The 15,160-nt window shown below is 37.4% G+C and overlaps 1 protein-coding gene across 2 annotated transcripts in view; it reads left to right on the forward strand.

Moving 5' to 3' along the window:
- Positions 1-15,160, forward strand: part of NELL2 (neural EGFL like 2) — a 361,767-nt gene that overhangs the window by 327,528 nt on the left and 19,079 nt on the right. For both annotated transcript variants that reach the window (XM_061129495.1, XM_061129499.1), the window contains exon 17: positions 9,042-9,182. In XM_061129495.1, the coding sequence (XP_060985478.1) occupies positions 9,042-9,182 (141 nt within the window). The remainder of the gene's footprint in view (positions 1-9,041; positions 9,183-15,160) is intronic.

Genomic DNA, 15,160 nt, shown 5'->3' on the forward strand with positions numbered 1-15,160 from the left:
ATTGATGTGTTTTACTTTTTGTCTTTATTTACATGTTTCTTTGTTCCTTTAACATAATGTTTATAAGATTAGGAGGAAGGAGAGATTTAACAGTGTTTTTAATCTTTCATCTTTAATTAGAAGTTGTGATGTACCCTTTTTGTTAAAAAATTAGTAATATATGTTATATATATTAAATACACCATTACATTTATACTGTATCTTATACATGTAGTGAACATATTTTTTACACCAGTTCTACTCCATTTAATCCTATAATCAAGTTTTTGACATAAATATTTGAAGTAGGATGAGAAACTGTCATCTTATCTTGTTATTGCATCTTAGTGAATGCTTTTAAGCTACTACCCCTGCTGTAGTTCCCCCTGATCTCGCAGGACTCAAAAGGTGACATGCTGAGCTTGCCACTTAGTTACTTGATTTACAAATAGATCATTCATTCACTTAGTAAATGCTTATGAACCTCTAACTATGTGTCCAGTACTTTGCTAGATGTTAGAGAAAAAAAAAAAACACACAGACGCAGTCACTGCCCGTATTTACAGACATTATTTTTTTTAAACTATTGTAATATTAAGGAAATTTTGGGCATGAAAACAATTTATTATACTTTGATTGTGTAGTGGTTACATATCAAAACTCATGAAATTGTTGATCATTTTTTGTATATAAATGTTACCTCAATATAGATGGTTTTAGGTGTGAGGAAATAATATGTGTACCATGATGACTATAGTTAATAACACTGTATTGTATAATAAAAATTTTCTAAAAGAGTAGAGTGCCAAGGTTCTTACCAAAAATAAAAAGTAAATCTGTGAGATGATGGATATGCTAATTAACTCAGTGAGAGAATCCTTTCATACTTTATACTTATATTAAATCATCATATTTGTACACTTTAAATATATTAACATTTTATTTGTGAGTTACACCTTAATAACGTGGGGGGGAAATAATGTTAGTCTTAATAAAATGAATACCTGAAAAAAAAAAAAGCCATTTAGGAATAAGCCCAGGCAAAATATATAGAAGACATCCTTTTAAAAACCTATGAAGACCATAAAAGCTATAAAAATCATTAGAGAAAGAGGAAATACATCATGTATATGGATTAAAAGATTCAATAATGTAACGAATCTGTTCTCCCCAAATCAATCAATAGAACCAATTCAGACTTCCCCTCACCGTATTTTTTTGTTTTGTTTTGGGGTTTTTGGTGAAAATTTCACAAACTAATAAATAGAAAACCCAAAGAGTCAAGATACTTTGGAAAAGTGAGCAAAAAGATAGGGAGGGATACCTATTATGAGCTAGGCACTGTTTCTCCTGTGAGGAAAAGTTTTTAGAAGATTACCTAATAACAGTAGTCAACAGCAAACTAAGAGGTAGAGAGTATTACTTCTCTAAAACAGAAAACTCAGAAAGGCTTAGTAAAGCACTCAATGTTACACCGCTAGCACACCAAAGAGCTGAAATGCACTCACATTAGGATCTCAGAGTACAGGCTGTTTCTGGTTGGCCAAGTGTTGGTCTTCAGAGGCAGCCCACGGCGAGAGAGAGAGCACTGGACTTGACAGGGTTCTGGGCTGTGGTTTGACCTTGGGCAACGCATCTGCTTTCACTGCTTCTTTGTCTATGACACTGGGATAGGAATAGTTCACATAGCTGTTGTGACGCCTAAATGACATGATGAAGAAATGATATTATGTTTAACAGCAGTCATTGGCTCCCTAATTATGAACTGTAAAGTAATTAAAGTAATTTTCACTAAATCTCCAATGTTATCATCCAACTTGTGAAAAGAATTTTAGGATTTTCAAAGTTTATTTACATATATCATCACTTTACTTTTAAAAAGTTCACATGAGAAAATTAGCCTTCTTATGAAATTTTGGACGACATTTTATTAACATATTCAAATCTGACATAGTTGTAAAAAACAATGCAATACTCAAATGAGTTTGCTTTCCTTGAGCACTCACATCTGAATGTTGAAAGCAGACTCCCCAAAAACTCAACAAAAGACAGAAGGAAATGACCTTGTGATTTAAAAAAAAATAACTGTTGCAGATAATCTCCACATGTGGGTAATCAAGAGTTGATTAATTGTTTTGAGGATGTATAATTGCCTACTGTTTATCAATATAATTTAACTACCAGTGCCTAGGATACTGACATAAATAATAGTCCAAGCACTATTTTTAATGAGAAATTATGTCAGGTTTTTATTAATAATAAACACTTGGAAATACAGTAGTCTCATTATTTGGCTTTACCATTAAAAATAGATTTTTGATTTAAAAATATATATATTTTTTCTTTTGTATAGGGTAGCAACTTAAACTAATGATTAGGGTTTGTTTTAGATATAGATGGTTCTAGATATCTGCACTTTATATTGTTCTGAGATATGCTGTTATAGTAGAAATAACTGTTATCATGCATGAGAAGGCTTTGTTTATCATTCAAGTGTCTCATTTTATAACTACATTTAATTTTACAAAGAAATGATTTGTCACTTTCTGAAGTGACCTTCTAAATGCTGTTTTCATCTGGCTACCTCTGAAACCAGTGTCTGGCTGAAGCCAGTGTCTGGCTTCAGAACATAGGAGGCACCCAGTCTTATGTCACCATACCTGAGGAAGATGAAAAAAGCAAGATACTAACATCTGTGAGCTTTTTTTTTATTCATACAGTTTCCTTGCTTGTTTTCTGTCTCAGTTTATTTTTAATGATTATGTAGTGGGTTTCCATTTCCTTCTCCAGAGGATCTTCCCGACCCAGGGACCAAACCCAGGTCTCCCGCATTGTGGGCAGACGCTTTACCGTCTGAGCCACTCGGGAAGTCCTTAAAACATACGTACTTTCTAGAAAATCTATCCCCACAGTGCTTCCACTTTTATTTTCCAAGTTGATTTTGATCCCTGGAGTATAACTGCTATTTGTGACAGCTATTAGATAGCTAAGCAGTTTTGGATTTTAGATTCTCTGCACTCTGGGACAGCATCTTAATATCATCACTAGCTGACTGTCCTAAAAGGAGTTGCTGAAAAAGTTCTAAGTGTTCCCAAGGAACTACAAACTAGTTCCTTCCTAAGACAGAATATGTAATGAAATCATAGTTTTTTATAAAACTTATTTTTAGTTTTTTATATAATGTACCTGCAGAGTGTAAAATTAAGGCCCTTATAATCAAGAATCAATCATATGAACTTATACATTCTGTACTGATCTTTTTGAATACTCTTATTCAGTTGGAAAGTAATTTGTTCAAACTTGGTGGTTCTTATAATAACTTTTTCTCCCCTAGGTCTGCTGTTCTTTGTATTTCTAACTTGATAATATGAAGTTTCATTTTTAACTGACCTAAAGAAGTACCAAAGAAATAAATTATTTGATTTTTTTTTGCTATTTTCTGTTAATGCACACAGTGTGTGCATTTAGGTATTCTAACTCACAGTAATATTTAAATTTGTGTATAGATAAAAATCTACTTAATTCTTAAGTGGCAGATCAGATTTCAATTCTTATTAAGGTTTACAGAGTAACTAACGGCATACATACCATCAGATAGCTTACAATGCTGCTTGCTTTATCTTTCATTTTAATTAGAACCATGACCCAAACAAACATACCTCCTTTGGGAAGTGCATACTTTGGCAATTCAAGCACACTTTCATTTTCTACTGACTTTCACCAAAGTAGAAAAGTTTTCATAAACAAATCAAAAATAGCAAGAACATGAAAGTGTAAAATAAAGCAATGCACATTATCTGACCAGCTTTACTTTGCTGTCCTAAATGGTAACAAGTATATAATTTGAGCCATGCCATATGGATATTTATACTGTATTTGATAAATTGAGTCATATTTTAAATGAATTAAGACATTTCAGTACCTAAGGAATTGCTCAGTAATTTGTTCTGAAATGTGAATAATTGTTCCATGCTATATCAAAACTCCAGTTATTTATATGCCATCTTAATAAGTTTTGTCATATACATATATTGTCTATACCAATATATACTTAATGTTGTTTCTCTAATCCCTCTCACTTTTAAAATTTAAATACAATTTCACTACTGTACTATTAGTATCACTTGCTATCAGTTCAGTCGCTCAGTCGCTCAGTCGTGTCCAACTCTTTACGACCCCATGAACTGCAGCACGCCAGGCCTCCCTGTCCATCACCAACTCCCAGAGTTTACTCAAACTCATGTCCATTGAGTCAGTGATGCCATCCAGCCATCTCATCCTCTGTTGTCCCCTTCTCCTCCCACCTTCAATCTTTCCCAGCATCAGGATCTTTTCAAATGAGTTAGTTCTTCACATCAGGTGACCAAAGTATTGGAGCTTCAGCTTCAGCATCAGTCCTTCCAATGAATATTCAGGACTGATCTCCTTTAGGATGGACTGGATGGATCTCCTTGCTGTCCAAGGGACTCTCAAGAGTCTTCTCCAACACTCCAGTTCAAAAGCATGAATTCTTCAGCGCTCAGCTTTCTTTATGGTCCAACTCTCACATCCATACATGACTACTGGAAAAACCATAGCTTACTATAAATAGAAATAATGCAGAAACCTGAAATAAAATATTGACCTATTATTGCCTAAATACCATACCAGTGGTGGCAGATGTGTCACATGTTAGGAAACACTGTCCTATAGGATTGTAAATTCAGACTTTCATAAATTTATTTTCTTAAAACACAATTTAGATATATACTAAACCCAGTGAGGGCAGGAATTACTTTTGCATTGTGTATCCTTGTTTCCCTAACACTTAGTACTTGGCATATAACAGGTATTCAATAAGTATTGAATGGTAAATTAATGAGTGACATATATTTGCTTATGTATCTTTTAAAATACAACTTAATAGTAACAGTCAAATAATAATACTCAAATTGTGTAGGAAAATGCATTATGGCCAGCATATGTTTCAATCCCCAGTCTTCAGGGGATATCCACCAATATACTGCATAGCATTTCTATTAAAATTTAATGGTTATAGATCAAGGAAGTCTGCTGTAATGTAAACAAAGAGAAGTGGGGATGAAGCAGCATAACAGTGGTCCTGGTGATTAGAATGACTGACAAGAGAAAATGAATGAGGAGTAAAAGTTTAAATATATATCTGTGCCATGTGACCTGAGATAACCCTTGTGTTGCAGAAAAATAAAAGGGCTAAATAAAAGTGCACATGCAATGTGAAAGTTGCTTCAGTAGAAAAGGCTCTGTTCCATTAATAGTTACTTCCAAATCACCAATGCTAATGAACAGATTCTTCTAAAATAAGGTACTCTAAACATCCCCCTCATGGCCTTCTTCCAATAAACTCACTTCCAAAGCTTAAATTCCAACCTGTTTTCTTTTGTCCATGCACTTAAGAAATGACATAACCAATTTTCTGCATCATTTGGGTTAGAGGAAAAGACCATATAAAGCTGAAATAAGCATAGCATTTTAGTCCAATTTATAAATCAGAGGTTCATCAGTTAGGGAGGCCCCTGAAATACAAATAGGCTGTTTCAGGAAACCTGTAAAGTCTTAGTAAATCAAAGCAGTCCATATCAGCTATATGTCAGGAAGTTAATGGCTAGCTGATTTAGCCACTAACAATTATTTTGACAATAGGAATTACTGACAGCAGGAACTGACTCTTCAGAAGAGGAACCATAGTGACATGTCATTCAGTCACGACTTTGAAATAAAAAAATTTTGCAATAATATGAAATATTTATTTTTTCACTTATTACCTGATCTAAGAGAATGGTTTGTACCTTCTTTAAGTAAGGATCTCTGGGTTTATCAAGAAATAACTGAGTGATGACATTTTTTTTTCCTTTTAAAAAAATTTATTCTTTTATTCAAAGTTTGTCTCTTTCAAAATTGAACAAAGAAAAAGAGGAAATTTTAAAAGAAAGTGAAAGAAATATATACTTCCAGAATTTGGAATTAGATGAGACTGAGAAGCAATGGATCCTCCACTCCAGCTCAACAGTATTTACTGGCTTCTTAGTCTCATCTAACTGAATTAAAGTGGACTGTCTGGAGGAAAAGAATTCTAAAAAGTACTTCAACAAGGAAGGAAGGGCATTTTCCTGATGGTCACTGCAGCAGGGAATATGACACAGGTGTGGGAAACATTAAGAAAAGCCTGTTCTACTTTGGCAAGTGGTATCTGTAGGCATGGCAAGGCTGTCAAGATGGATATGACAGCAGATCATTTAGCAAGGTCTGGGGCAACCCCGCGATTGCGTGATCACTCACCTAGAGCCAGACATCCTGGAATGTGAAGTCAAGTGGGCCTTAGGAAGCATCACTACAAAGCTAGTGGAGGTGATGGAATTCCAGTTGAGCTATTTCAAATCCTAAAAGATGATGCTGTAAAAGTGCTACACTCAAGATGCCAGCAAATTTGGAAAACTCAGCAGTGGCCACAGGACTGGAAAAGGTCAGTTTTCATTCAAATCCCAAAGAAAGGCAATACCAAAGAATACGCAAACTACCACACAATTGCACTATCTCACACACTAGCAAAGTAATGCTCAAAATCCCTCAAGCCAGGCTTCAACAGTACATGAACCATGAACTTCCAGATGTTCAAGCTGAATTTAGAAAAGACAGAGGAACCAGAGATCAAATTGCCAACATCCATTGGATCATCGAAAAAGCAAGAGAGTTCCAGAAAAACATCTACTTCTGCTTTATTGATTACACCAAAGCCTTTGACTGTGTAGATCACAAAAAACTGGAAAATTCTTCAAGAGATGGGAATACCAGACCACCCGACCTGCCTCCTGAGAAATCTGTGTGCAGGTCAAGAAGCAACAATTAGAACTGGACATTGAAAAACAGACTGGTTCCAAATCGGGAAAGGAGTACATCAAGGCTGTATATTGTCACCCTGCTTATTTAACTTATATGCAGAGTGAAAGTAAAGTGAAAGTGAAGTCACTCAGTCATGTCCAACTCTTTGCGACCCCGTGGACTATAGCCCACCAGGCTCCTCCATCCGTGGGATTCTCCAGGCAAGAATACTGGAGTGGGTTGCCATTTCCTTCTCCAGGGGATCATGCAAAATGCCAGGCTGGATGAAGCACAAGCTGGAATCAAGATTGCTGGGAGAAATGTCAATAACCTCAGATATTCAGATGAGATTACCCTTATGGCAGAAAGTGAAGAAGAATTAAAGAGCCTCTTGATGAAAGTGAAAGAGGAGAGTGAAAAAGTTGGCTTAAAGCTCAACATTCAGAAGACTAAGATTATGGCATCCAGCCCCATCACTTCATGGCAAATAGATGGGGGAACAATGGAAACAGTGAAAGACTTTATTTTGGGGGGCTCCAAAATCACTGCAGATGGTGACTGCAGTCATGAAATTAAAAGATGGTTCCTCCTTGGGAAAAAAGCTATGACCAACCTAGACAGCATATTAAAAAGCAGAGACATGACTTTGCCGACAAAAGTCTGTCTAGTCAAAGCTATGGTTTTTCCAGTAGTCATGTATGGATGTTAGAGTTGGACCCTAAAAAAAGCTGAGCACTGAAAAATTCATGCTTTTGAACTGTGGAGAAGACTCTTGAGAGTTCTTTGGATGGCAAGGAGATCCAACCAGTCAATCCTAAAGGAAATCAGTCCTGAATATTCATTTGAAGGACTGGTGCTGAAGCTGAAACTCCCAATATTTTGGCCACCTGATGTGAAGAACTGACTCATTGGAAAAGACCCTGATGCTAGGAAAGATTGACGGCAGGAAGAGAAGTGGATAACAAAGGATGAGATGTTTGATGGCATCACTGACTCAATGGACATGAGTTTGAGTAAGCTCCGGGAGTTGGCGATGGACAGGAAAGCCTGGTGTGCTGCAGTCCATGGTGTTGCAAAGAGTCGGAAATGAGTGAGCAACTGAACTGAGGCAGTCCCATGCATCCAGAAGCCCAGACGGTATATAAGAAGAAGGGGACACTCTGCCAGGCAACTCTAGGCATTACTTTTTCTTCTATGAATGAATAAAGAGATTTGGATGAACATCAGATGTTCCCATTTATCAACAACCTGAACAAGGAGAATAATGACCTTGTAACATTTGTGATTAGTAAAAAGCTACTGGAAGCAATATATTAGACTCAGGATGCATACTCTGTTTGTTTAGGTATTTTGCCAATTTGAACCTGTGTCTACTTGTACGAAGGAACACACAGCTGGAAGTTAGGCTACCATGAACTTTTAGGTGACCTTGGTTATATCCCATTATCTCCTTTTACTTCATTTTTTTTCCCATATGTTCAATATACTGTCTACATATCAAGATCTTTTTTGAGGACTGAATGAGTTAATGATATATATGAACCAATTAAAAGGTGACATAAAAGAAATAATATTTTCAAAAATCAGAAGCATATTGATGCATGAATGCTATTGCCATACACTGGAGATTATGTTGATAGTATTAAAAGACTCTAAAATCTCAGTGACTTAAAGCAAAAAGGTTTATTTCTTGTTCTTACTGTATGTCCACCGCAAGTAGAGGAGGACTATGTCCCATATCATCTTCACTCAGGACTCAGGCTGAACTTCAGAGCTTGTGGAAATCACTGGTCATCGTGATGGGGAAGGAATATGTGGGAATCCACACACTGCATTTTTAAGATTCTGTCTAGAAGTGACACATATCACTGCCTAGTTGGCTTCAGGAAGTCACATGGCAATCTTAGCTGGTGTCTGGTAGAAGAGCGGGAAATATTTGGCCAGCAACACTAATGATTACCATGGATGCTTTTGTTTTTCCATTTTCTGCAGTTGGATGACTTTTGCAACAGGGAAACTGTCTAGATGTTTCTCCTATCACTAATTCCACTACATTCTTTCTGTATAGCTGTCAACAACCAAGTAGACTTCCTTTATTTTATATTTTATCAGTTTTAAGGATTTGCTGGCACTGAATATTTTAGTCCCCGTCTAACAGAATATTTTAGTTTCTTAGAGAGTGAGGCAACAGTTGTATAACATCTCATCTGTGTTTTCTTTCCCAGACATTGATGAGTGCTCTGATGGCTTTGTCCAGTGTGACAGCCGTGCTAACTGCATCAACCTGCCTGGGTGGTACCACTGTGAGTGCAGAGACGGCTACCATGACAATGGGATGTTTTCACCAAGTGGAGAGTCGTGTGAAGGTCAGTACAAGGAAAAGGCCTAGAGTTTAAGGTCTTCAAATTGAGACATGTTCAGTTCAGTTGAATTCAGTTGCTCAGTCATGTCTGACTCTTCACGACCCCATGAATCGCAGCACACCAGGCCTCCCTGTCCATCACCAACTCCCAGAGTCTACTCAAACTCATGTCCATCGAGTCGGTGATGCCATCCGGCCATCTCATCCTCTGTCATGTTCAGTAAGATGTAATTAGTTGACACTGATCTCATATTTCAGGTATTGGTGATTTTTGCTGTGTATTTTTACAAGTGATTGGAAACATGTTAAAATCTAACTTTTGCTTCCTAATTATAATAATTAATTGATTTGTGAATAATTAATACTTGTAACAGCAAACCAATTTTTGTGGATAATTTGTTAAAGGATGTTTTTAGAATAAATAAATCTATACTATCAGATAAATTTTTTAATGGCCGCATGTAAAAATTTGACCCAAAAAGAGGTAGAAAAACAAGTGAAAGCAGGATAGAGGGAAAATGAGGTTAGAGAAAATACAACAATGACATGCCCAAGAAAATCATGACACATGCTTGTCTGGGCTATTCCTCATGTATCTTTTGCCTGGCAAAGTCAGATGTTTAGTGAATGTTGCATCAGAAGATATGGTCCGTGCTTAAAAGATGTCAGTCTAATAGGGACGGAAATTCAATCAGATTATATTCCATTATTTACTATTAATTTTGTCTTGTTTTCAGTGAATTGACAGTTCTGCTCCTTTATATCCACTATTAAGGGGCATACATTTTAGAAGGCAGGCAGAGTAAGCAAAGCACAGTGAATAATTGCCAAGGAAACTACCCACACCAAAAGGGTTTGGCATGGAATTTGAAAACAAAACAGACCTCAAGAAGTCTTTATTTTCTCCATCGGTGCTTATACCTTCATCGAGTAACAGCCTGAGAGAATGATGAGGCTACAATGACACAGTTGATGAAAGCCTTGGAGAATCTAACTTAACAGTACTTGACGCTTAAATGACGAGATGCCTTTTGTCCTTGGGCCTCTAGAGGTTTTCACACAGAGAAAAGTGAAGCAGACTTGGGTGATAGATGCCAAGGTTCCCTGTGTGATTTGCCAACAGCTGCAGAGCTCTGGACCTTGAGCAGAGTGTTCATCTGGATTTTTACATGGACTGGGAATGCTGCTGCCTTACCAGGGGCTAAAACCTAGCATTTGCAAATAACCACTTAGCTGTGATCTGAAGGCTTTACCTTGTGCTCTATAAATGCTGTTCAAGAAGCAGATCAAACCCTGTGATTTTGCCCTTCCCTGATAAACTATATTGCCTGTTTCTATAGTATATTATCAGGAAGAAGTCTTCAATGCTGCTTTTTTAGCATTGTCTTTTATTTTAAATTATACACATAAAGAATAAACATAAACTGATTATAAATAATTCAATCATACAGAAATATAGAGAGCAAAGCTAAAAATGTGTCTTTATTTCATCCCCTCCTTTTTCCTATCTTTTCTTCTTCTGCTCTAGGAGTAACCTGGGTTTAATTTTGCTTGCTTTCCCTTTCTGTGCATCAGAATGTGACTAAAAAAAATACATACCTCTGCTATCTTACTTTACATTTGTAACTGCTTTCAGTATCTTTTAAATTTATGACCACATGTCTCAAGAGGGCTGTATTAGTTATCTCCTGATGCGTAAAAAGTAACTCCCAAAGTGTAGCCACTGAAAATAGTAAATTATCTCACAGCTTCTGGATAAGGAATCTATGAACAGCTTAGCTGGATGCCTCTGGTTCAGGTTTCTAGTGAAGTTATTAACATCAAGTTGCTGCCCAGAGACATGGTCTCATCTCTAAGTCTTGTCTGGGACAGGAGTGGAGGGAAAGGGAATTTATTTCTAAGGTCACTAACAGTGCTACTGTCAGGCCTTGTTTCCTTAACCCAGGAGCCACTCCAGAGGACTGGGGGCTGGCTTCTCCTAGAAAAAGCATTCCAAGAGACAGCAGGTGCCCAAGACGGCAGCAACAGTCTTCCACATCTAAATTTCAGAAGTGGCATTTCACCACTTCTCCCATAGTCTATCTGTTAGAAGCCACTCAGTAAGCCCAAGGAGAGAGGATTACCAAAGAGCATAAATAGTAAATGGTGAGAATTGTTGCTGGCCATCTTGTTAAACTACCTACTGTAAGAACCATCAGCATTGTCCATTAATTTCCACTGCAACTCTCTGATGCAAACACATCATAACTTCTCCACTCTCCTCACATCTCAGATACCACTTTCTCTTCTTTCTCTGTTAATTACTCTGCTTCTTATTTAACTGAGAAGAGAGAAGTACTTCACTTTTCCACCAGACATGTGGTATGATATACAGTAAATCATATATATAATATACACCCCCTCGCTGGTGGCTCAGATAGTAAAGAATCTACTTGTAATGCAGGAGACCTGGGTTTGACCCCTGGGTCGGGAAGATTCCCTGGAGGAGGGAATGGCTACCCATTCCAGTATTCTTGCATGTGAAATCCCATGGAGAGAGGAGCCTGGTGGGCTACAGTCCACAGGGTCGCAAAGAGTGGGACACGACTGAGCGATGAACACTTCTACTTCTTTCCATACGGTAAATACAGACTAGTCTGGCAAAAGTGACAGAACATAATGAGCGCATTCATTAAGTGTCCAAAAGTAACAAGGAAAACTAATCATTAAAATAACACATGATACAGATGAATATAGGGAAGTAATGGATTCTGTGAAATGCCTTCACAGAAAAGGCTTTTTGAGGAAATTCCGTAAATACATAAAGAGTGGGAAATCTTATTCTTATAAAAAAAAAAAAAACCCCACAATTCTGTAGAGATAATTCTGCAACTATCTTGCAATAGAATTTATGATGATTATCATAAAAATCTACTACTCTTTCAAGGACAGTGTGCTCTGAAGAATTCTCTTAAAAGTACTAACCTTTGTCATATAAAAGAGAACTAAAATGCTTCTTTTTAACAACTATCTATTTACTGCAATTTCAGTGATCTGTAGAATTGTAATATTAGCATGTAGAAGGATGCCATTTTAGGACTATGGTTATATCTGATCAAGTTCCATATTTCTGTGCTGGGGGAAAAAACAAGAAGCATTTTAACATGGACAAATCCACAGCAGTAGGTTTACAATTATTAAGTATAATAGTCATATTTGAAGATATGAATGAATAACTTTGTACTGTTGCACTACTTTCTAGACTGTGTAATCTGCAACATACATGTTGATAAACTGCATGCATAAAAACTGTAAATTATTTTGCTCATCCATTTACCTCAGAGGTGTAGACATTTAATCCCCAGGAAATGTGCAAGGGTACCAATTTCCTTATCCACATCATCATCTCTAATGTGCCTGAAAATTTGTCTGTGAGAACAAGGCCAAGTATTTTTTCCATGTAGGAATATTGCATTTCACGCCCACATTTCCTTTTATTTAAAGCTTTTATTTCTAGATTATCTTTATGTTTGGTGAGGTGTTTTCGAACTTGTATGACTTAAAAAAAAAATGTTTATATGGTAGTATCTTTGAGTACTATGCTCAAAACAAATACTATAAACTTTTACCTTAAATCAAGGGAAACTATGAAAATGAAATGAATCTATTTCAACTCATGAAGTAGTTACTGAATATATGTATAGGTAGCTTGAGGTACTTTACAGGCATCTGCTGTAAACAGATATGAAGGAGGTATAGTCACTACTCTCAGCATATAGTAGAGATAAAATATATACAGTAACAACTGTCATATAAGATAGAATGTGGAGAGTTTCTCAACAGAGGAGAAAAGCTACAAAGTTGCAAATGATGAGTATATAAGGGAAGAATAAATTCAGAGCCATAGGTAACAAAGAAATTATTTTCTGTTGGGGTTAAGAAAGGATTGAGTATCTAGCTATCTAGTGTTGTTTCAGGACTTAAGTATGATGTGATATTGTGCACCTTAAGATAGGGACAGAAAGTGCAGGCAGAGGAGGTAGTTTTAAATGCCTTTCTCAGAAGTTTGAGCTTGATTTCTGAAGGTCTATTTTTGAGAAAGGGAAAGATTAAAATGTATCTCCACCAACTCCATATTTTGGCCCAGTCCTATTTTCTGAACTCCAGACCTGTATCTCCAACTACTTACTAATCAGCTCTTCCAGGAAGCTCACAGGAAAGTATATTTCAGCATGTCTTAAACTAACTTGTGTCTTTGCTTATTCCTGCCACCCACTTCTGTTACCAAGTCCAAGCTTGCTCCGCTTGCCGCAAAACAGGTCAATAAGTCCAAGTGACAAGGTGTTGAGGCAAGGAATATGACTTTATTCGGAAAGTCAACTGACCAAGAGGATGGCAGGCTAATGTCTCAAAATAACCATGTTGTCAGGGAGGGAATCCATGTTCTTTTATGGAAGCAAGAAAAAAAAGCAATGAGGAACCGAAGTCAAAAGGCAGAATAGAGAGGGAAAGGCCAAGAGAACACACTGGTCACAGCAAACACTCTATTTCAACAACACAAGAGACGACTCTACACATGGACATCACCAGATGGTCGATACTGAAATCAGATTGATTATATTATTTGCAGCCAAAGATAGAGAAGCTCTATACAGTCACCTTGTTTGCACCAGGACCCAAGAGAAAGGAGCAGTGACCCCACAAGAGACTGACCCAGACTTGCCCATGAGTGTCCAGGAGTCTCCAGTGGAGACATGGGTCAACAGTGGCCTGCTGCAAGGTCAGGGGCACTGAGTGTGGCCTTGCCTGCCTGGGACCCTATGATGGAGGTCACCATTGTCTTCATTTCCTCCACCATAGTTTGACTTCAGGTCAGACAACAGGGAAGGAACACAGCCCCATCCATCAACAGAAAACCGACTGAAGATTTACTGAGCACGGCCACACCCATCAGAACCAGTTTCCCCCTCAGTCAGTCTCTACCATCAGGAAGCTTCCATAAGCCCATCCTTATCCATCAGAGGGAAGACAGAATGAAAACCATAATCACAGAAAACTAATCAAGTTGATCACATGGACCACAGCCTTGTCTAATTCAATGAAACTATGAGCCATGCCATGTAGGGCCACCCAAGATGGTCGAGTCATGGTGGAGAGTTCTGACAAAATGTGGTCCACTGGCGAAGGGAATGGCAAACCACTTCAGAATTCTTGCCTTGAAAACTCCATGAATATCATGAAAAGGCAAAAAGATAGGACACTGAAAGATGAACTCCACGGGAGATCAGTGGAGAAATAACTCCAGAAAGAATGAAGAGATGGAGCCAAGGCAAAAGCAACACCCAGTTATGAATGTGACTGGTGATGGAAGTCAAGTCCAATGTTGTAAAGAGCAATAATGCATAGGAACCTGGAATGTTAGGTCCATGAATCAAGGTAAATTGGAAGTGGTCAGACAGGAGATGGTAATAGTGAACATCAACATTTTAGGAATGACTGAACTAAAATGGATGGGAGTGGGTGAGTTTAATTCAGATGACCGTTATATCTACTACTATGGGCAAGAATCCCTTAGAAGAAATGGAGTAGCCATCATAATCAACAAGAGTCCAGAATTCAGTACTTGGATGCAATCTCAAAAACGACAAAATGATCTCTGTTTGTTTCCAAGGCAAACCATTCATTATCACAGTAATCCAGGTCTATGTCCTGAGCCGTAATGCTGAAGAAGCTGATGTTGAATGGTTCTATGAAGACCTATAAGACTTTCTAGAACTAACACCCAAAAAAGATGTCCTTTTCATTATAAGAGACTGGAACGCAAAACTAGGAAGTCAAGAGACACCTAGAATAACAAGCAAATTTGGCCTTGGAGTACAAAACAAAGCAGGTAAAAGGTTAAGAGAGTTTTGCCAAGAGAACGCACTGGTCATAGCAAACACCCTATTCCAACAACACAAGAGAAGATTCTACACGTGGACATCACCAGACGGTCAATACCAA

Source organism: Dama dama, chromosome 3 (genome assembly GCF_033118175.1).
Source record: "Dama dama isolate Ldn47 chromosome 3, ASM3311817v1, whole genome shotgun sequence".
NCBI lineage: Eukaryota > Metazoa > Chordata > Mammalia > Artiodactyla > Cervidae > Dama > Dama dama.